Consider the following 20,917-nt stretch of genomic DNA (forward strand, 5'->3'; position numbering starts at 1 on the left):
CTGTAGCTACACAGTTTGGTACACACTTTTGCAGTGACTAAATCCTATTACTTCCGCAAGTTGCAACACAACTACAGTGATTTGTCAATTGATTAATTAGTTGATTAAGAGAAAATGATTTGGCATCTATTTCACAACAGATTAACGGTTTGATTCATTTTTCCAAGCAAAAAACACCAAACATTCGGTGGTTCCGGCTTCTCAAATGTGAGGATTCAATTTGATGCTTTTCTTTGTCATATGTCAACTGAGTATATTTGGGTTTTCGATATTTGTTCGGACAAAAAAAGCAATTTGAATACATTACCTTTGAAAGAAAATATTGTTAACTGAAGCCCTAAACGCAGGTATTCACCCTCCTGACATGCACTGTGCTTTGCAGAATTGCCTGTATGGTAATACTATTAGCTTGGGCAATACCCTGTGATTTCCAAACCTTGTTGCAATCTGTTTGGAAAGCATTGATTCATTTAAAAACGAGAGTACATGTATTATGCTGCTCCACCTCTTTGGAGCCCCCAGAGGAACAGTATGAACTCATGTTTGGCTGACAGAGAGACAAGTCTCTGGGCAGGGGGGTGCTGGGGGAGAGACATACTGTACATCATGGAGACAGCCAACACACAGACAGACCTCATACCTGGCAGTGCAGTGAGTCAGCAGCACCACAGCTCTCTCTGCATGCCAACCACATAAGCAGCTGATTGTCAAGACTGTCTGCACGCAACACGACTAGAATGACTCCACTGGTGACTTATAAGTACATCAAGAACTAATTGTGGATGCTGAATGACAACACACAAAGGAAAATACCACAATCAATTTAAGAAATGCCTGATGTCCAAACTCTCCAGGGCAGAATTGTGATGGGTCTCTTTTGCTTGGCCTTGAGGGGACAACAACAAACATGCCAATTCAGATTTTCTCTACTGGAAGAATAGGAAGGACAGGGGGCGGGGTGCCTGTGTGATCCTCTGGCTCTGTGGGAGCGAGTACAGTGGAAAAAAGTCCCTACTGCTAATCCATGGCAGGCTAATTACAGCTTTGATCCCCCTAGGCGTGTGCATCACTATAGGTGGGAGGGAGGGAAGCAACACACTCTGGGGCTCATTTACAGTTAGATTATTTTTATTGGTTTAGAGCTGTCTCAATAAGCTCACATCTGCTGCAGACATGTGGGCAACAAAAGACAATATTGTGCATAATTAGTCAACTCAAAGTTTATAAAAGTTTACCTCAGCCTCTAGTGAATCCCTGATGAAACCATTAGCCAAGCTTAAGAGTTGTATACAGCACATGACTCCGGAACTACAGTATACTGCTCGATAAGTGATTTCACCAACTCCACAATATGATCTGATACATTCTGATACATTCCTTCCTTCTGCCCATCCAAGAACTTGGACTGAATAATTTATCATTTCTTACACTGAGCAATAGAAGAAACTCAACTCCTGGAGACAGAGAGACAGATTAAGTGGGTAAATGGAGTTTCTGTCTAAAATAGGCCACAGCTCTGATGATAGCCTAGTCCCAAAACACATGGCGGCAGAGATAGAGCGAGGAAGGAGGAGAAGAGAGGAGGATGATGATGATTGAGGGTGGGCAGCAGATGGCATGGAATTATCTGGATCTTCAGCTCTACATCTTTGCCCATGATGATGCCATTATCTGAGGGGTAGTTTACCTATCATGACCAATATCACTCTAAGCAGCATTTATTTCATATACATATGTCAGTGTTAAAAACAGCAGTGTGTTAGCAGAAAAAAGATCAACAAGAAAGCAACTTGGCAGAAGTAAACTGGCTTGGAAGAGCAGAGAGGAATGAATTAGGGATGTTGCTGTTGTAAAGAGTGTTGGTTGCATATAACTTTGAGCACTGAACTACTGGTCTGATGTAAAACACTGTTCTGTCCTAGCACAGTTTATCAAACAGCAGCGGGGGAAGAGAGAGACCCTGTCTTAAGCCAAATGGTATAGGTAGGTATAGACACCTTGCTTGAAAACAGCTACCCGGATGAAATTTTCTGTCTCCTGATCTGATGCTCCTTAACTGGTGATGCACTGTGCACTCTCCTCTTTATTTACTGAATCAATTAACACCCCTCAGTTATTTGTTCATACCTAACAGAAGTTGACCACTGGGAGATGTACATACTTATGTTCATATACATGGGTATGTGGTGGCCATTTAAATCACACGGTACTGCTGCTGCAAACTCACATACATGATGGTATGATGACTACCAAACTAACCGAGAATTAACAGGCCAGTCGGGTTAGCTGCCAATATAGGAAAGGCTATTCAGAGACTTTTAGCTCTGTACATGACAGTGATTTACTCTACACAGCAACTCCTTTCAGACAATTAACGTTACTTAACTAAATCAGACCCAGCCCTTTCACGTTATGTTGCTTCGTATGATATGTAACGTTACTATATGAACGTTAGTGCTGCTTTTAGCACTAAAAAGTTATACATACAACCTACAAGGGTGTAAAATTGAGACTTTCGCGTACAATTTCAAAATAAAACATGTTTGAACAAACAAGCTGCAGCGTTTTGGTAGAGTTCAACTTTAAGAGCCACAGTGGAAATAGACAATAGTGTATGTATTTTAACACGTAATGTGTCGTGGCTGACGTGCTGTTTTACCTTAATATAACACTATAACGTTAACGTTAGCTAGCGTTATCTAGCTAACGTTAACGTTAGTTGGTTCTACGCAGCCAGATAGTAAACTGCTAACTAGCTAACGTTTGGTACAACCCTGCCACGACAGCCTGACCTGTACGTCAACGTTAGCTACCTTAGCTTGACTGGCATGCCGTTAGCGTGTCTGTTCTAGTCAGCAGCTGGTAGACATCCTCATCCTAATTTTTTCACAAGTCGTCGTGACCAGGCCGAAACGGTTGGCTGCTGGCTCCAACGCCGAAGCATCTGCTCCGTGGTCCCGTCCCTAGCTAAAGACAGTTAACACTTGTGTCGGCAGTGGCCAGCCCGCTAACGTTAAAGCCTCCTCGCCGCGGGTTTCCATCCACACTAACAGTGCTGATGATGTTCCAAGTCATCAGCAGCCCTTGACTACGACTAACGTTACCTGGAAAATCAGCTACCAGGTAATGAAATACTCACCCGGACTGAAGCTGCTAATGACAATGAATGTCACGCGGTGACAATATCAGTGAAGCAGGAGTCGTGTTTGCCCAGAGCGGTCACCCAGGTCGAGTATCTTTCCTCCAAATGATCCCTCTCTCCGTGAGCTACACCTCCGTATGATCTCTCCACACTGCAATGGTGCTGAACCAGAGCGCAACACGATTGGCAAGACTGAGCGGAACTCTGTGCGCTTTGGTAAGCAGAAAGCTCGACCTGCAGGGGGAGCATAAGTGATGCATTTAAGGCTGTCGGAATACTCAGAATCATGGTTTAGGCGCACTTGTGCATTCATTTACAGTAAATTAACCAAGAAACCAGAGCAAACCGATTTCACTTCATAAATGCAGGATGTGTAAATTGGAAGCAGTAGAATACCCTGAAACAAAGCAGATTAATTGGAAAATATGAAACAACAAATATATATAAAAAAAACAAATACACTCAAAGTGAATATCATTATCTGAAGGACGAGTCTTTGGTGTTAAAAAGATAAAGTGCAATAAGTAGCTAATCGAATCTAACATTACTTTATGTTACTACCACCAAACACAATTTGATTACAGGGGCCATTGTAATTTTTTTCATAAAGACTAGTAAACATATTTTTTTTCTCCAGTGTTTTTAAATATTATTAATGTTAATAATTGTTGTATTGTACGATATATATTTTGTTGCCGCTTTCTATTATGGCACCTTATGTAATACAGGCTTATACATTGTAACTAATTGCTTTATTAATGCTTTACTAATGCTTTAAATAACAGTAAATAAGAACAACTACTGGGTTGCCAGGTTGTGAAAAATCCATTTATAAATGCTGATGGGTTTCTCGCTCTCCAATAAGTCATCACATCAGTTAGGCTATAAATGTTAGTCATTAATAGAGGGTTTGAATCAAGTGTGTAGTTTTAAGTGTTAATACATTACCAAATGGATTTTGGTCTGCTGCCACGGATGTGCCTTTAAGTTTGTTGTTATCAAAGCGCAGCCGCCTTTTTTGCTTTCACTTTCACTTATCAGCCTGTTGTGCAGTTTTGTAAAAACTATAAGAATTATGCGCCGTATAATCGCATTTGCGTAATTAGGCATATAGACGTTTTTCAACTACCTCGGCGTGTACAATTTAAGGGATTTCTATAGGTATTTCCCATCTAGACTGTAAATACTAGGGTATTTCCCCAAGTTTCTAGTCGTGCGTCATCCTTCCGTGTGGTTTATTTTATTCCTCTTTAGCCTGTTCATCTCTTGTCAGATTTCGACGGTGTAAGGTAGGTTGTTTCAATAATCCTTTCAGTTTGTTATATTTTCATGATAGTTTATTGGGAACTAACAGTATTTCATCTGATCCAGTTTATAGGCATACCAGTCAAATTGCTATTTGTTGATCAGCAACGGTAGCCTATATCGGTCTTCATTGCTGGAGTAGGATCATACGTCACTCTTATCACTAAAGATCATGGCTCTTTCGGACCAGCTTCAGGCCATTAATCAAACAGCGGAGGCTCTCAGCAGCTGTGAACGCAGGAGGCTCTTCTACCTGTGTGAAATGTTGGACACGGACACCAGTGAGGCTTGCATGAAGGATATGCTGAAAGTGTTGTGTGATGAGCGAGGTAACCTGTTTCTGACAGAGCTGATGTTGCAGTTAAAACGTTTTGATATCCTGAGGAAGGTGTACAAAACCAACAGAGATGAGGCGGAGAAGACTCTGAAAGACAAGCAGGTTCTGCCAAGATTCAGGTAAGATGTATTTTAAGTTTTAAAAAGTCATGAATATTTTAACAATCCAAGTAAACACAACATGTGGTTCCCAAAGTAATCATGGTTTCCCTTACTGCAGAGTATTGATGGCTAATATAAATGATGATATGGCCAATGAGGATCTGAACCGTGTGAAATTCTTGTTAAGCAGCACGTTGTCCCATGAGCAGATGGAAAAAGCAAAGGTAAAAAAAAAAAAATGAATGAAGTTTTGTTTTCACTTACTGAATTCTCCATTCTTGTGTGTGTGGGAGGGGAACTTTGGTGGGATGTCACTTGACACAAAAATGTCAAAGAACCTCAATTCAGAGAGAAAACAACTCCCCCTCTCTCTTCTGTGACAGAGTTTCTTGGATGTGATCATTGAACTTGAGAAGCTGGATATAGTTTCACCTGAAAGAGTTGACTGTATAGAGGAATGTTTGAGAAACATTGGCAGGGTTGACCTTGCCAAAAAAGTGACTGCATACAAGATGTCAGGTGAGGCTGTCTTTTAATTTTACGAATGGCTCAAACATCGTACAGAGTTTAAGTATCGCGAACAAGAAAATCCTACTTGACAAAATATGAAAAGTAGATCCTCAAGTGAGGTTTGAAGGTGGCGAGCAGAAATGGTCCATATTTCAATAGAAGAACAAAAAAAAAACTTCTGACAGTAGAATTTCAAGTGTCAAAGAAAAATATAGTTCCTAAACCACAGAAAAAAAACTTTTTCTTTTACAAAGAAACAGAACACAAACCCAATATAAAAGCTAACTACTGTATACAACACATTTTTTCTCAGTGAACATGCATTGACCAGAATGTACTCTGACAATGCAAAATAGAATATATAGTATATATTACGACAATAATGTATAGTATACAACTAAATGCATTTCATTGTCTGTTTCATTTAACTCACATAACTAACAAAGCCTATCCTGTCCATTATTACCAGCATAACATCCAGTTCACATGTACTGTTGGACTCACAGATATCTTTATTTAGGGCAGATTACATTTTTAATACTGTTCAGTACTACACTGTATTTATCAAATCACATGGTATCTTTTATATGAAAGAATAATCTAGTACTTTAAATGATACTTTATTAATGTACTTGTATTCACTCGTATTTCTGTCCATATACACCTTTTACAGATGTGACATCTGAAGGACATTTATCTGAACAGCAAATGCACAGAGCTCCTGTAAGTAGTGTACAAAGGTATTCAACATTTCAAGTTTTTCCTCTCAATTATAAAACTAATACTTTTGAAAAAACATCTTCTTTTCAGTGTCCAGTCCCCACTCCAAATAGTTCTCCACAGCAAACAAGACAAGCACAGCCCCTCCACATTGGTAAGACAGGATATTAAAAAATTATAGCAACTTAAAAAAATATATGTATTTGCCAGAAACAAGTAAAAATAATACCCCTTTCAAACCAATGGAACAAGCATAAGCATAAAATATGTCACATTAGGCTTTATAGTTACCCAGTTGGAAAGCCACAGGTCGCTCATTGTATTTCACTTTACATATTCATAACACTGTATTCATCTTTGTCATCAGCCACAGAAAATGTACCACTGCCTATATACAGAGAGCAGAACTGTCAGGTAAGGTTTTCACTCACTATTGCTGCAGTTTTTCCCCCTATATGTTTGAGTGTTTCATTAGTAAAGTGCATTTATGAAACTTGTTTGCTTGCTCCTTTGCATTACAGAGTCAACTAGATTGTTACAAATTTAACACAAATCCTAGAGGAGTTTGTGTTATCATAGACTGCGTGGGTAATGACGGAGGTGAGACACGAAACACTTTGTACCTACAGTCCAGTGCTGGAATAAGTATTCAGATCTATTACTTAAGTACAAGTACCAACACCAATGTCACAATACTCCATAACAAGTGAAAGTCCTGCATTTAAATTCCTACTTAAGTAAAAATACAAAAGTATCATCATCAAAAGACACTTAAAGTATCAAAGTAAATGTGTACTCATTCTGCATCAAGATAGATATTGATGCATCAGTGTGTAAGCAGCTAGTTTGAACTACTTTTTAGACAGTTAGGTAGTTTAGGCCTGTGGTTTCCAACCCAGGGGTTGACCCCCTCTAAAGTGTCACAAGATAAAGCTGAAGGATTGTGTAGTACATTGGGAGAGGAAATAAGAAAAATGTGTTCTGCTCCACAAATTTCTTTTTACTTTGTGGACCTTTCTCTTATCTTTGCTTTTTTTGTGAAATAATATTTACTTTTACCTTTGTTGGCTTCATGAAACCATGTGAGAAGTTTGAGGGGAAATGTCTTTTTTGGTGTTGTCTCATGTCATAGTAAACTGAATCTCTTTGCCTTGCGTTAGTAGCAGACCTAGTCTGATAGCATTTTTTCATTGATCTTTTCAGTGACTTATTATCAGGGTAATAGTTCAATTTTGGTTTTCCCTTTCCTTACTCACTCAGACATGTTGGAACATACATTTAAGAATCTTCACTTCAACGTGATCCTCTACAAGTTGCTGAGTGTGGATGAAACTATTTTAGCTCTCAGAGGAATATTGAGACAAAGAGAGAACCTTGAAGGTGACGGCTTTGTCTGTTGCATCATTAGCCGCGGTACGGCAAACTATCTCCTGGGTACCGACTTGTACGCTGCAGATCTACATTTGGACAATGTCAGAAGTCTTTTCACTGCTGATGTGTGCCCCATGCTGGCTGGCAAGCCCAAACTCTTCTTCATCCAGAGGTACAATGTCTCTGAGTTTACTCAAAGTGCCAGGACAGAGCACCGGGATGAGTATCTGGAGACAGATGGGTGTGATGAGCGGTCCAGATGTGTCATTCCTACAGATGCAGATGTGTTCTGGAGTCACTGCTGGACGGATGACTGTCAACTGGAGCAAGGACACCATCGCTCCATTTACCTGAAGGCTCTGACGGATGCATTACACAAAGGTCAAAAGAGGTACAGTCAAACACTCAACAGCAAATCCTGCTTCTGTTTAGCACCAGACAGTTTTCATATAAGCTAATAGACTAAACAGTTGTTTGTCTTCTGACAGGAAAACACATCTTGTTGATGTTCATACCGAAGTGAATGGGGCCATCTATGAACATAACAAGAGGAATCCTGGAGCAAAGTACAACATGGATCTGAAATATACTTTAAGGAAAAATCTTTACTTACAATAGACCATCACCATCACTTTCACTAAACCCTCAATACTGTCAGCCACATATTAATATAGCATATTCCTTGCCTGGGACAAAACGTTTCTACTGAGTATGCAGTGACACCTACTGGTTGTTAATTTTTATTTATTTTTTTGTTTTTACAGATGAAGCAAAACTTATTTCACAGATTGTTTTGATATGTTTTTATTTTATATTTGAAATTTATATTGGACATATATTTGGATAGTTTCATAACAGACATACAAATGTACATGCAAGACAAAACAATGTTGATACAATAACTCCTCAACTTCCCAACTGAAACCCCACTGACAACAACAACTACAACAACTACAACAACAACAACAACAACAACAGGGAGTTACAAACAACGCACCCAACCAGAGCCTCACAATAGAAGCAAATGTCAATTCATGCAAGACAAAAAGTAGAGTAATATAAAACTGTACATGTACTGCAATCATATATAACGTATTTTGTTTTTTGAAGCATTAATTTGAATGCATTTTTCTTGCCTCATACAGTGCAGCTGAAGCAGGTATAGTGCCTGTGTAGAAATGTGAATATAATTAGTTAAATGAAGAAAATAACTAGTGGAATGAAGTAAACACTATCTGTCTATCTATCTATCTATCTATCTATCTATCTAGCTAGCTATCTAGCTATCTATATAGCATTCTCTAACCACATTTTAGATATGTGCCATGTAAATAAAGTTCATTTTATTATTAATAATAACATATCTATTCTAATATTTTAAAAAATTTAACTATTTAACTTTGTAGGCTACTAACATAATTTCATATTTAAGTGTCATTTTAACAAATATAAGCTCTTTTTCAATAGAAAACTAAACTAAACAATATAGTCAAACAAGTTGTACCTAAAATAGTGTGAAATCCAATAAATGCATGTATGCATTTATTCCCTTCAGTTTGTTTTTATAATCATAATTATCCCCCCAGGGATCTATATATATTTTGTCTTTTTTTCCTTTGAAATATTTCTGTTATACCAATATTTATGTTTGCTACATTGAAATAACTTGTTTTGTTTTTTGAAGCATTAATTTAAAATGCATTTTTCTTGCCTCATACAGTGCAGCTGAAGCAGGTATAGTGCCTGTGTAGAAATGTGAATATAATTAGTTAAATGAAGAAAATATCTATCTATTTATCTATCTATCTATCTATCTATCTGTCTATTTATCTATCTATCTATCTATCTATCTTTCTATCTGTCTGTCTATTTATCTATCTGTCTATCTATCTATCTATCTGTCTGTCTATTTATCTAGCATTCTCTAACCACTTTTTATGTGCCATGTAAATAAAGTTCATTATTAATAATAACATATCTATTACATAATTTCATATTTAAGTGTAATTTTAAAAATATAAGCTCTTTTTCAATAGAAAATAAACTAAACAATATAGTCAAACAATTTGTACCTAAAATATTGTGAAATCCAATAAATGCATGCATGAATTTATTCCCTTCAATTTGTTTTTAGAATCATAATTATCGCCCCAGGGATCTATATATATTTTGTCTTTTTTTCCTTTGAAATATTTCTGTTATACCAATATTTATGTTTGCTACATTGAAATAACTTGTTTTGTTTTTTGAAGCATTAATTTAAAATGCATTTTTCTTGCCTCATACAGTGCAGCTGAAGCAGGTATAGTGCCTGTGTAGAAATGTGAATATAATTAGTTAAATGAAGAAAATATCTATCTATTTATCTATCTATCTATCTATCTATCTTTCTATCTGTCTGTCTATTTATCTATCTGTCTATCTATCTATCTATCTATCTATCTATCTATCTGTCTGTCTATTTATCTAGCATTCTCTAACCACTTTTTATGTGCCATGTAAATAAAGTTCATTATTAATAATAACATATCTATTACATAATTTCATATTTAAGTGTAATTTTAAAAATATAAGCTCTTTTTCAATAGAAAATAAACTAAACAATATAGTCAAACAATTTGTACCTAAAATATTGTGAAATCCAATAAATGCATGCATGAATTTATTCCCTTCAATTTGTTTTTAGAATCATAATTATCGCCCCAGGGATCTATATATATTTTGTCTTTTTCCCTTTGAACTATTTCTGTTATACCAATATTTATGTTTGCTACATTGAAATAAAGTTAAAGAACATTGATTGAAATGTAATGACCAATATGTTGATGTGACATGATGTCTAAGGCCAGCATCATTTGAGTTCAGGAGTCAGGCCCATGCAGATTCCTCCCAGCCTCCAGTCATGACCTGACAGTATGTGCTCCCATCTGGGCTTTGCTTTTTGCAACCCTCCTCACCCTCCTCAAATCTTCACTTTCTTCTGTATGTGTCTTGATAAGTTTATATTACTTTGAGGTGAGAGTGTCAACCCAACTAATGTTGATTTGATGACAATTATCTTTCCTGCTCACCCACCACCTCACATGCCACACAACTGTTTCTGTTCTTTAAAACCCCCGGCATGCAGACTGGTCAGGGGTGCAAAAATACAAGGTGAAAAGGATACTGTGGACCCCCAACTCTCTAGGGGGGTCCGGGGGCATGCACCACCTATAGAAAATGTTGTACATTTTAAAATTAAATGCATCAATCTGGTGCACTTTGAGAGCACAATCAAGAGAAAGTAAAACATAAATAATAAGAGGCATTTAAATTAAAATAAGAACAGAAGTAAAAAATAACTATAAACTATAGCAATTAAAGACAAAATTACAATGCAAAAGTGGTGGTGACACTGGTGTGATGACTAGCAGCAAAGTCAACAAGGTATGTAAACATCGTAAAGACTAATATAGGCTATAATATGATTAAGTAATGATACTTATTGTTTTTCTGTATTAGGCTACCAGCAATTTTGAATAGTACAGTACTTCCCTGGCACGCAGCACTATGATTGTGACAGTAGGAGGCAGGCAAGTTATATGAGGAACATCAGGAGACTCTCTCACAGACACACACACACACACACACACACGAGTGTGGCTCGTGAACGCGCACGGCCCGGGCTGCTGTTGCTATGATGCAATGGCGACTGCGCCGTGGGAAGCGAGTGAGGAGTTGAATGAGTTCCCTTTACAGTTGAAGAGAAGCAGCCGCCGACAGCCAGGACACCGTCAATGCGTAGGGACAGACAGCAGGCAGGGAGACACTGGCAGGGCCCTGTCCTACCACATTACATGGAAACACACAGCCAGATATGTCTGCTAGCCTCACAGCTAGCCGTGTCATGACGGTTGGAGAGATTTCTCACACATCTGTACGACGTTGCAGCGAGACGAGCACCAACACCCTATTTGCCCTCCTTAGCCGATACCAAGTGAGGAGTGGCTGTTGTTTTTCTTTTCTTTTTTAAATTTATGTTCGCATTGTCCTCCTCACCGGCGACTCAGTGGACGTATTCGTGCTTCTTACCATGGCTGAGAGAACCTCAACCGGGTTGCTAACGATGATGTTGGAGCCCACGCCGGCTGTCGCCATGACCCTGCCGGCGGAGGTCCGGGAGAAGCTGGCGGAGCTGGAGCTGGAGCTCTCTGAAGGTAAGTTAACAACATGTACACAAACTACCGCAACGTGTGGCCAAAGCATGCTGTTTTCCCTGGAGGGGTGCTTTAAACACTGTTCATGCGCAGAATAGATGTCAGAACCACCGCCCTTTATCTTGGCTTTGTGGCTCATGTTTGAAAACATGCCAGCCTCTCTGTCTGATCAGTCTAAAACTGAACTTCTGCTGTAGTTTGCTCCCAATGACTGTTAACTACTGCATCACAGGGGGTTTGCTAAATTAAACTACACAGGTTAATAGGTTGCTCTGTTTTGTTTCACCCCTAATGAAGACCAGCTGTTCCTGTTGTCCTGAAGTTTTAGATATCAGACTCTTAATACCATATTAGATCAGATGGCTATCTGCCTCAACGTTAGCAACTGAGCTGACACACCCATGCTGCTGTTATGTGGCTCTGTTTTTCACATAAGGAGCATAATCAAGGGTCTGTCCTTTTTGAAGTTTATGAAAAAGTAAAGTTAAGAACTAATACCAATGCACATATTCATACAAACGACCATTCTCATCTTGCCTGACCAGATACCAGCTGAATAAAGAGGGTCATGAGAAAAGTTGAAACAGTGACTAACGTCCTTACATTGCTTAACAAAGGAAACACAGGCTTCAGGTTTTAATGTTAAATGAATATTGAATGGGATCCTTATCACATTTTTTCAAAGAATTTTGCTAATTTTACTAATCTGTACACTTGTTTGTGTACTTCCATGTGTGTAGGTGCATGTGTCCACGTCCATGTACTCCTGCAAAAAGAGAACAAAAAGATCAAAGAGGCAGATCTCCCATCTTAACCCCATCTGCCTGTCTATTAATTGAGTATAAAATACAAGTATTAACATTGAATTAACCAAACATCAGGCCTTAAGTATAGTAACTCAACTGTCCTAAATGATTTTGGTTTTAATTTTAACATTAAACATGTATCTGATTTGATGTAGTTTTCCTTTTTGTCAGGATCAGATAGCCTACCTAAAGTGTATACCTCTATGCTGAACATAATATACAACTTCTGGTTATACTTGCTACACTTATTTATTTAAGAAAAGAAAGGCCCATTGCATATAAAATAATTCCCTTAACTGTCATACTTGCCACTGACAGAAACACAAAGACAAAATAGCATGTGCCTGTACAAAGTCCTAAAAGAAATGTTTACTGATATGATTTATTATGCCACCTAATCACTTTCCTTGATAATTGTTTTAATGGACAAATGTCACTGTCACTAATATTGGATGTTATATTTAATATATTTAGAGTTTAGCCTCTGTCATTGGCTTAGGCTCATCCTCTTGTTGACTTGATATCTTTAAAAGCAGAGTATCAGTACACTGTATATAAGAGGGTGCTCATTTTCCACAAGTCTTTCTTTTGTTTTTTGTTAGTTAAGTGAGACTCATTGTTAAACTGCGACTTTATTTAAGCGGTTCTCATATGGTAAAATTAGCCGATCTGTGGTAAAGTCATACAAATTACTGACCTACATTAAGTCTGATTAGATTTGGGATCGGACCCCAGGGTATGACCCTATTTCTTGCCAACTCTGGAGAAAATGTTCACTCTACAACAGTGTAGGAAATTAAAAATATATTTGGGGTCAACTTTCAACAAATGGTAATTAGTGCATAAAGTTGCTGTTTTTTAATGTGAAATAAGCCCAGATTAAAATTTAATCACCACCTTGTGCTAACATGAGTAAATAAAAAGCATACCATTGCTATTGTTAGTGCATTTATATGTAACAGCGCTGTTTGTGTGAGTTTGATAGAGATGGAAATAGAATGAATGAATTGAATGAAAATAAAATGATGGCTTAATGTAGGATTAGGATATTGGCCCAAATTAATATTAATATGTTGGAGCCATTTATGCCCCTCAATCACCTTTTTTAGGGGCATTCTGAGATTTCTTGGGCCATTTTTGCCCTTTGCCCCCCTTGATTTCTCTACAAACCAATAAATGTAGTCCTAGAACTTAAAATAATAGAAAACACACTGATTCGGCATTAAACCTTTTTATCCTCCATGTTAGCTGTATGCAGTAACACCATACCGAGGTTAGGAGGAATAGACCAAAGGTGCACGCTTTGATAAGCACATTAACTGCCACGAGGCCCCTAATGGGATAGACATGTTTTCAGGAGCGGCTACCAAATAAATCTATATCTGTCCAGTTTCCTCTTCCTGCTCTCCACATGTCACATCCTGCCATGTTGGAGCTCTGATAGCAGTGTCTCCCTGACTCTGGTGCCTTCTGCTTCTCTTTCTGGCTTTTCTTCCACTGACATACTCTGTTGTCTCTCTCTTTCACTGCCTCTCTCCATGACTTCCACCTCCATATGTCCTCTATTTTCTTCCTGATCAAAGAAAAAAAATGTCATTCTCTTTGGGGTAAAGCGAAATAATCTTACATCGTATTCCTGTACGCTGCTGTGAACTCTTCACCTCGTGATGATGCCCTTTGGTTGCCTCCCCGTTGCATCCTGTCTCAGGAAAGAATAGACGACTCGCTTTATTGGAAGGAGATGAGAGCCTGAGAATCCTGCAGATTTTCTATGCTTCTCAATGAGCTTGTCTCATAGGGATTTATAGTCAGGCATGTCTGTGTCACACTGAGAGACACATCTCGGCTTGAGTTTGCCATTAGGTATGTGTGCGTGTGTGTGCAGGAACACTTTATTATTCATGAAGTTGAATAGATGTGTCATGTATGTTTTCTTAAACAGTTTAGCAGCCATTGGAATAACATGAGTTTGAGACAATCCAGCAACTCGGCTGGATAATATTCCAGCGTCAGCAGTTTAGGCCTGCTGATGTGTGAAATAAACAATCTGTGTGCTCTTATTGTGGTTATAATAAATGGTGTTTCCTCTAGAGAGAGCATTTATTTTCAATTTATCTTGCTCTGTTTTTATTTCCCAGTCAACATGTGTCCTTACTAAAATATTTAGATTACTTGTGTGTACACTCATACTGTCCTCAGATCAGTTTTTATGGTAATGGTAACCCAATTACCACGTAATTTTTCACAACATGTACTGTACATGTAGGCCAAGTTATACTTTCTATGTCACTTTGAATGTGCATTTGTTATTTTTGTTAAAAACTTCCCTCAATGTTGCGTATTTGTTCAATGTGTCTATGTAGTTAAATCATTTGAAAACGCTTGTTTGTGTAGACTTGGCACCTGTCTCGTGAAGCAGGATTACTAAATAATCTGTATACCTTCATTAAGTTAAACCTTTTTTTTTTAGGTTTTAAAGCCCCTGAAAAATAGCTTTAAATCTTTAGCACTCCTTCATGACATACAATATTTAATAAGCAACCATCAAAGTACAAAAACAAACATTTTGGCTTTGGCTATTTAATAAAATAATGGTTTGACCTTATGGGTAATATGCTTGCTTTCTTTCTTCGGTTAACACTTCATTTTTTTGTACTGATTAAACAAACAAAATATGACATATTAATTAGTAAGCTTTAGAGGTGCTGGTAGTTGAATTGTGACACCTTTGTACAAGCTAGCCTTCCCCCATGTTTCCAGTCTTTGTGCTAAACTGTGCTGTTGCTGGTACTGGGCACAGTGAGTATGAGTATGAGTGATATCAATCTTCATCATCAAACTCTTAGCAAGAAAGCAAATTATTTTATTTCCCAAAATTTTGAACTATTCCTAGTTTTAAACTGTAAAAAACTCAAGGCAATCTGTTTCATCAGGACCAAAAATACAAACACAGAAGTCTTTCATGTCAAATAACCAAAACTGTTCAAACTTTAAATTGTGTATTCATGTCGGACTCCGCCACTCACAATAAGATAATTGTGAAAATGGGTTTTATGTGTTATCCAGTAGGGCTGCACAATATATCGGTTTTTTTTATCATCATCGCAATATTAACTGGCGCAATATACACATCGCGAAAGGCCGCAACATATCGTGAAAGACACACTTTAAAACGTAACTTTTTTTTCAGTGGTGCTTTTTATATTCAATTCAATGTTCAATATGTTCAATGAAATAATGTTGGAAATGATATTTGTTTGAGATTCAACAAGCAATGTGTTGTATTTTAGCAGAATACTGAAAGCAGCAGAAATGAGTACACACTATCTGTTTATTTATCGCAAGTAATATCGTTATCGCTATATTCAACAACGTTATTGCATACCGCATGTTTTTCTAATATCGTGCAGCCCTATTATCCAGCTAGCTTGGTAATTCTGCTTTGTTAGACAGGTTGGGGTGGCTGTGGCTCAGGAGGTAGAGTGGTTGGCCATTAGTCACAAGTTTGGCAGTTCGATCCCTTGCACCTCCTGTCTACGTGTTGAAGTGCCCCCAAGTTGCTCCCGATGGGCAGGCATCGCCATTCCATGCAGGCAAGCGCCTCGGATGGCAGCTCTGCTGTCATCGGTGTGTGTGGGTGAATGAGAGGCATACTGTAAAGCGCTAGGTCCGGTAAGGTCTAAAGTGCTATGTAAATGCAGTCATTTGCTGTGGCTTTTTCCCAAAAATGGCTGGTATACTGAAATCCTTTCCTACTAAATTCTACGCATCATAGTTATTTGAGAATACTTGTTATTTCTCAGCTGACCTGGATGCAGATGCAGATGAGTGGTAAAAAATGAGGCATAAAGGAGGGCAAGAAGATGGATGATCCCCATTATCTCCTGCAGGGAAAAAAGAGGGAGAGACGTGTCTGCTGAGTAATTCATAGACTCACTCTATCATTCCCTGGTTTTCTTCTCTCCTCCCTTGTTTGCTCTCTAAACCCTCTGATTACAAAGTCATTTTTAGTCCAGTGCTGGTGTTTGCGGGGAAACTGCCAAACCACTGGTTGGTCATTGCGTTTGTTTTGCCTGCTCCCATTCAGCAAACATTTACAGATGGGCAGTGCAGGTTTTTGGTAGTTTAATTGGTGCCTGATTTGTTTATGGTTGTTGTATTCGTAGAGAAAAATGGTTTGTTGCAGGTTTGAGGTGTTTGGAAGTAGATCCAGCAGCGTAAATGTAGCTACTCGCTTTTACAAATCATCTGCAAATTTATAATGAAAATTCTTCTTTATTATAATTTAGATTATCTGGTCAGTTTAATGATATATATACTGTTTTTGTTTGTACCTACTCTTATCTATATCCTAGTATCTGCTCCTGCAATGACCACATTTTCTCTTATGGATCATTAAAATTCCACCTTGTCTTATCACTTAGATAAGGTGAAACTTTACTCAGTGTAGACCTGTACATGAAGTGGCGACTAGGCACAGCGCCACACTGGTAACTGTAGTAATCAGTCCCTCCAGAAAAACGCGATTATGCAATCGCATAATTCAATGCATAATCAGCCAAAGTCCGCATATTTATGCGGGGGCCGCATTTTTTCAAATACACCGCACTTTCGCCGCATAAATTGCAGATTTGCATGATTTCATAATCCCCGCATTTTCGTTGCAAAAAAGTCACATATATCTTAGCAGAAAGTTGAAAAATGTTGCGTTTACTTCACACAAGAGCAGCCATTTTCCCCTGTTGCCATGGGAACGTTATGAAAGTGACGTAATTACGCGACGTGAACATCATCAAAAAGCTGCAAACCCCGCGATGAAGCCATGATGAAACCGCAATTTTTGCAAGTTCCCGCAATTTCATTGCATAAAATTGCATAACTATCCCGCATATTCCATCGCATTTTTTAAGAAAACGTGCCGATTAATCAAGGATTTTTGCCCGCAACAATCACAAAAAAACTCCACATTTTTCTGGAAGGACTGAGTAATGAGATGGTAATGATGATGAAACTTACACACACTTCTGGCACTGACGGAAGTTTGTTGGTGTAATGATCAGTTGTGTGTATCTTATTGCTGTAAATGGACCACTGTAGCTTTTTTTTGTAAGTTCAAATAGGCCTTTAAAGTAGGGCTGGGCAGTTAATTGTTATCAATCTCATTCTTACCTGCTGATTCTGCAGTATTTATATTAGCAGGGAGGGCTGTTTCATCAAAACAAGCGCTCTTAATTTCTCCCTAAAGTGTATGTGAATAAGGGTGTACAGGCAGAGAGGATAGAAACAAAAACATAGTTAATGTGCACGTGTGAGAGGAAACAAGAACAAAAGGAGGAGACTTTTTTTTAAGTTGCTGTTGTGTGAAACATTTTCAATTTCACACATGATGGTTTTTCCATATAAGCTATTATGAGTTTGTCATTGGTTGTGGTTTACAGTAGACCCACAGTTGTGACCTAAGGCTGAAAGCTTCGCCCAGTTTGCTGCTGATCATTTTTGCATAACAAGTTAGCAGCAGCCCGAGACTTCTAGGACTTTACAGGACTTGTAGCCTCAGCTACTATCCATGCTCCGCTGTCACCTAGTTTTTGTAACTCCAAGCACAATAAGTGAAACAAAATTCTATATCCATTTCATTTTTACTGTTATGACTTCATTTTATAGCCCAATTCCCAAATGGATGGGTATTAATGGCATATTTCCCCCAGATTCCCTAGGCCTGTTTTACAATCAAACCTGAGTCAAGGTCATGGGCCTGTATACAAGGTGTATACAGTTTCATAAAATCTCTTTTTGGGAAGTATGAGTGAACAGGAAACACCAGTGAGTTGGACTACAGAGTTTGAGAAAAGACCACTCAGTGCAGAGAACAACTGCTTTTCGGTCCTGACTCATTCCTCTCTGTGGTCACAGACTCCCACCACCAACTCACAGAGAAAGAACTTCCACTGGGCTCACCCAGGGAGTTCAGTCTATTGTTTTGCAAAACCAAACATTTGATGAATGTAGAATCACATTCTGCATTAAGAGCTTTGAGAAAATGTAGGATTTAGGGCGATTACTGAAGAGACTTTGTACATGGCTGCTGGTTAGCTCTGTAATAGGATCCAAAAGAGAAGAATGTTGAGCTAGATGGCTGCTGTGGCTGCTGTAAAGTCCAGTTCGGAGGTAAAGAGGCAGCTATGCCGTGCCCCTGCCACAGTGGAGGATTGAACGTGGAGGGTCATAAATATTTCAGGGGTGTGCCTCAGAGCAGAGTAGAGCTTCAGATTCTTGTGCTGCTCTCACATGCTTCTGCCTCTGTATGAGAGTCTGTGCACATGGAAGTGTGTGCATGTTTGGTCCATTTACTTTTTGCCTGTGTCTCTGCGTGGATTGTTAAGGTGCTCCTTCCAAACCACAGAGCTGTTATATTTTAGCCCAACAATGATCCACAGCACCAGTTATTGTCCTGGCGGTTCCACTACATTTTGTTGCTCTCTAGGGCCTGCCTGTTTGCTTTCTTTACAGTGCTCTTCAACATCCTGTCTCTGTCGTTATAGGAGCCATGAATATTTAATGAAATGGGATTGTTATATGTAGAAATATGTCTTTTATCCTTTTTGTTTATTCAAGCCTGGATGGGTCTACAGAGTAAGATTTCTGCCAGCACAATGATTTTGGTGCCCCTTTGGCTTTCCTTGTTGGAATTGATCATATAGGTTTTTAGTATTGGTATATCATTATCAATTGATCTATTGTTTTGACCCATTAAGTATTTAATAATGTAGCATTTGAAATGGAAAGAAAAATGCCACAATGTTGTAAATGAACTCAAAGTTATTCATGCAACGTTTGTATAAAATGGTGAATAGAACGCGTCTTACGTTAGAAGCAGTAAATATTTGCCACAAAATTGTTACGCGACATTTGCGTTATTGCTCTAGTTACGTTTTTACCTGATGAGCATGAGCACTAATTAATTGTTTCAGTAATGATTGCTGAATGAAATGAAATTCCCAACTACAATGTAAATCCCTGTGGAAGTATTGTAAAAGCTTTCAGCTCAGAAGGATTTTAAAGTTTGTTCTGAAACTTGAGATACAAAAAAAGTTTTCCTCTCTCTGCGTGCGTGCCAAAAATATGACATTTCTCTCAACTGATTCAACCATGAAGTGACTTACTGGGGCTACTTCAGCAGTGTTTTTCACATATAGTGCTTTATTGCTTGGTTACAATTGGTGGCACAAATCGCTGCACAATTTGATTACACTGCCACACTCCTACAGTCACCAGCTTGGGACAAACAGCAGCATTTCCCGCATACTGTGTAAGAAAGAACAACAGCTGAAAGAGCCAGCAAATGAGTATCTTTCAGTTATCAGTGAAGCTTGATTGACATGTAATACATTTTATTTCTCTGGTCAGTTTATTAATGTATTAAAGAAACAAATTATCCCCAGAGAGAAGTACTATCCACATTTATTCATTGTCAATTAAATATTACAGCTGGCTACAGTATATCAAAACTTCTATCAGTTTGTTATGAGGCTGATAAATACACTAAAGCCTCAGATCAGGGGATCATGCCTTTGTATTGATCAACACCCAATTCTTGGCTCCTACTGTAAACGGTCTCTCTGCATTTTTCTGTCGTCTTAGATCTACTGCAGTTAAGATTTCCTTAACCTTTTAAATCAGATGGCTGTATAAAACCAGGAAGTTTGTATTTCAAGCCAACCTCAGACTTGGCCCTTTGCTAATGCAATCAGTTGAAAGATAATGCCAGCTTCCTGCCAGGCCACCATACTATCCATCCTGCTACAGAGAGACCACTGAGCTCTGTGATTGGCCAGAAGGTGCATTTAGAAGCGCTCAACCAGGGATTGTTTTTAAATAAACGTGCGAGCACCATTTTGCACAACATAATAAATACCCCCCCTTTAGTTTCAGTCATAATGGGTGCCAACTAGTACTGTTCCCTTGCTGCTAGTAGTGACACTGTAGTGTCCTTGCTGCGAGAGAGATGGCATGTGCAGTGGAGAGCAGGGCAGTGCAGCGGGCACCGGCGCCAGGGAGATCTGCTGACCAAACAAGCCACATGCCCTACTTCAAGGACACATTACAAAAGTCACTCTGCTCTGTGCACCGTATTCTTCTGCCCAGCAAGGCTTTTGTGTTACCTTCATCAGCTTTCTGGTGTAAATTCTTTGCTGTCCATGCGCCTACCTGTGTGTGTATCTTTGATCCCTCACCCTCTATGTGCCCATCTGGTGGAGACAGAGGCTTAGCATGAGAGTTGGGTGGCAGCTAAGGAGCCCCCCCTCCAGCTAACACCACAGCTCAATCTGTCCTTTCTCTGGTCCAATCACAGTCACAGTAAAACACCCATACAGCGTCCTCTTCAGATAGCTGAATGATCTCTAAATGCTGTGAATTACATCTCCGAC

General features: G+C 38.7%; 3 protein-coding genes across 19 annotated transcripts in view; 2 read left to right on the forward strand and 1 right to left on the reverse strand.

The window, feature by feature from the left end:
- Window positions 1-3,402, reverse strand: part of LOC116049697 (protein FAM126B) — a 50,400-nt gene extending 46,998 nt beyond the window's left edge. For 2 of the 5 annotated variants that reach the window (XM_031299626.2, XM_031299607.2), the window contains exon 1: window positions 3,140-3,402. Coding sequence is in view for 2 of the 5 variants with exons in the window: in XM_036004107.1 (XP_035860000.1) it covers window positions 2,814-2,830 (17 nt within the window). In the remaining 3 variants the exon portion in view is untranslated. Of the gene's footprint in view, window positions 1-2,813; window positions 3,046-3,139 lie in introns of those variants that run through there. The other 3 variants (XM_036004107.1, XM_036004105.1, XM_036004106.1) reach the window with 2 other exon arrangements.
- On the forward strand, window positions 2,904-8,839 carry LOC116049715 (CASP8 and FADD-like apoptosis regulator). Of its 5 annotated transcripts, XM_031299675.2 has the most exons (11): window positions 4,151-4,431; window positions 4,514-4,903; window positions 5,004-5,109; window positions 5,269-5,404; window positions 6,069-6,118; window positions 6,206-6,269; window positions 6,483-6,529; window positions 6,637-6,715; window positions 7,376-7,672; window positions 7,703-7,877; window positions 7,975-8,839. In XM_031299675.2, exons 2-11 carry the CDS (start codon window positions 4,620-4,622, stop codon window positions 8,102-8,104), a joined length of 1,368 nt encoding a protein of 455 aa, XP_031155535.1. In that variant the 5' UTR covers window positions 4,151-4,431; window positions 4,514-4,619; the 3' UTR covers window positions 8,105-8,839. The 5 variants fall into 5 exon arrangements, with proteins under 5 accessions (XP_035860001.1, XP_031155544.1, XP_031155535.1 ...); XM_036004108.1 differs by lacking the exon at window positions 4,151-4,431 and adding an exon at window positions 2,904-3,123 and having other exon boundaries at window positions 7,376-7,877; XM_031299684.2 differs by having other exon boundaries at window positions 4,150-4,431; window positions 5,076-5,109; window positions 7,376-7,877.
- A 2,295-nt stretch (window positions 8,840-11,134) lies between these two features.
- dip2a (disco-interacting protein 2 homolog A) overlaps window positions 11,135-20,917 on the forward strand; it is an 85,518-nt gene continuing 75,735 nt past the window's right edge. For 5 of the 9 annotated variants that reach the window (XM_031299767.2, XM_031299773.2, XM_031299775.2 and 2 more), the window contains exon 1: window positions 11,138-11,682. In XM_031299767.2, coding sequence (XP_031155627.1) covers window positions 11,559-11,682 — 124 coding nt within the window. In that variant the 5' untranslated portion in view covers window positions 11,138-11,558. Of the gene's footprint in view, window positions 11,683-20,917 lie in introns of all 9 variants that reach the window. The other 4 variants (XM_031299752.2, XM_031299759.2, XM_031299801.2 and 1 more) reach the window with 2 other exon arrangements.

Source organism: Sander lucioperca, chromosome 8 (genome assembly GCF_008315115.2).
Source record: "Sander lucioperca isolate FBNREF2018 chromosome 8, SLUC_FBN_1.2, whole genome shotgun sequence".
Taxonomy (NCBI): Eukaryota; Metazoa; Chordata; class Actinopteri; order Perciformes; family Percidae; genus Sander; species Sander lucioperca.

Bases quoted from the DNA above. Each gene is read 5' to 3' on its own strand.
- LOC116049715 (XM_036004108.1), top strand. From the start codon at position 4,620: ATGGCTCTTTCGGACCAGCTTCAGGCCATTAATCAAACAGCGGAGGCT. The intron at 6,119-6,205 runs GTAAGTAGTGTA...TCTTCTTTTCAG, and splicing joins AGCAAATGCACAGAGCTCCT to TGTCCAGTCCCCACTCCAAA. The intron at 7,878-7,974 runs GTACAGTCAAAC...GTCTTCTGACAG, and splicing joins TTACACAAAGGTCAAAAGAG to GAAAACACATCTTGTTGATG.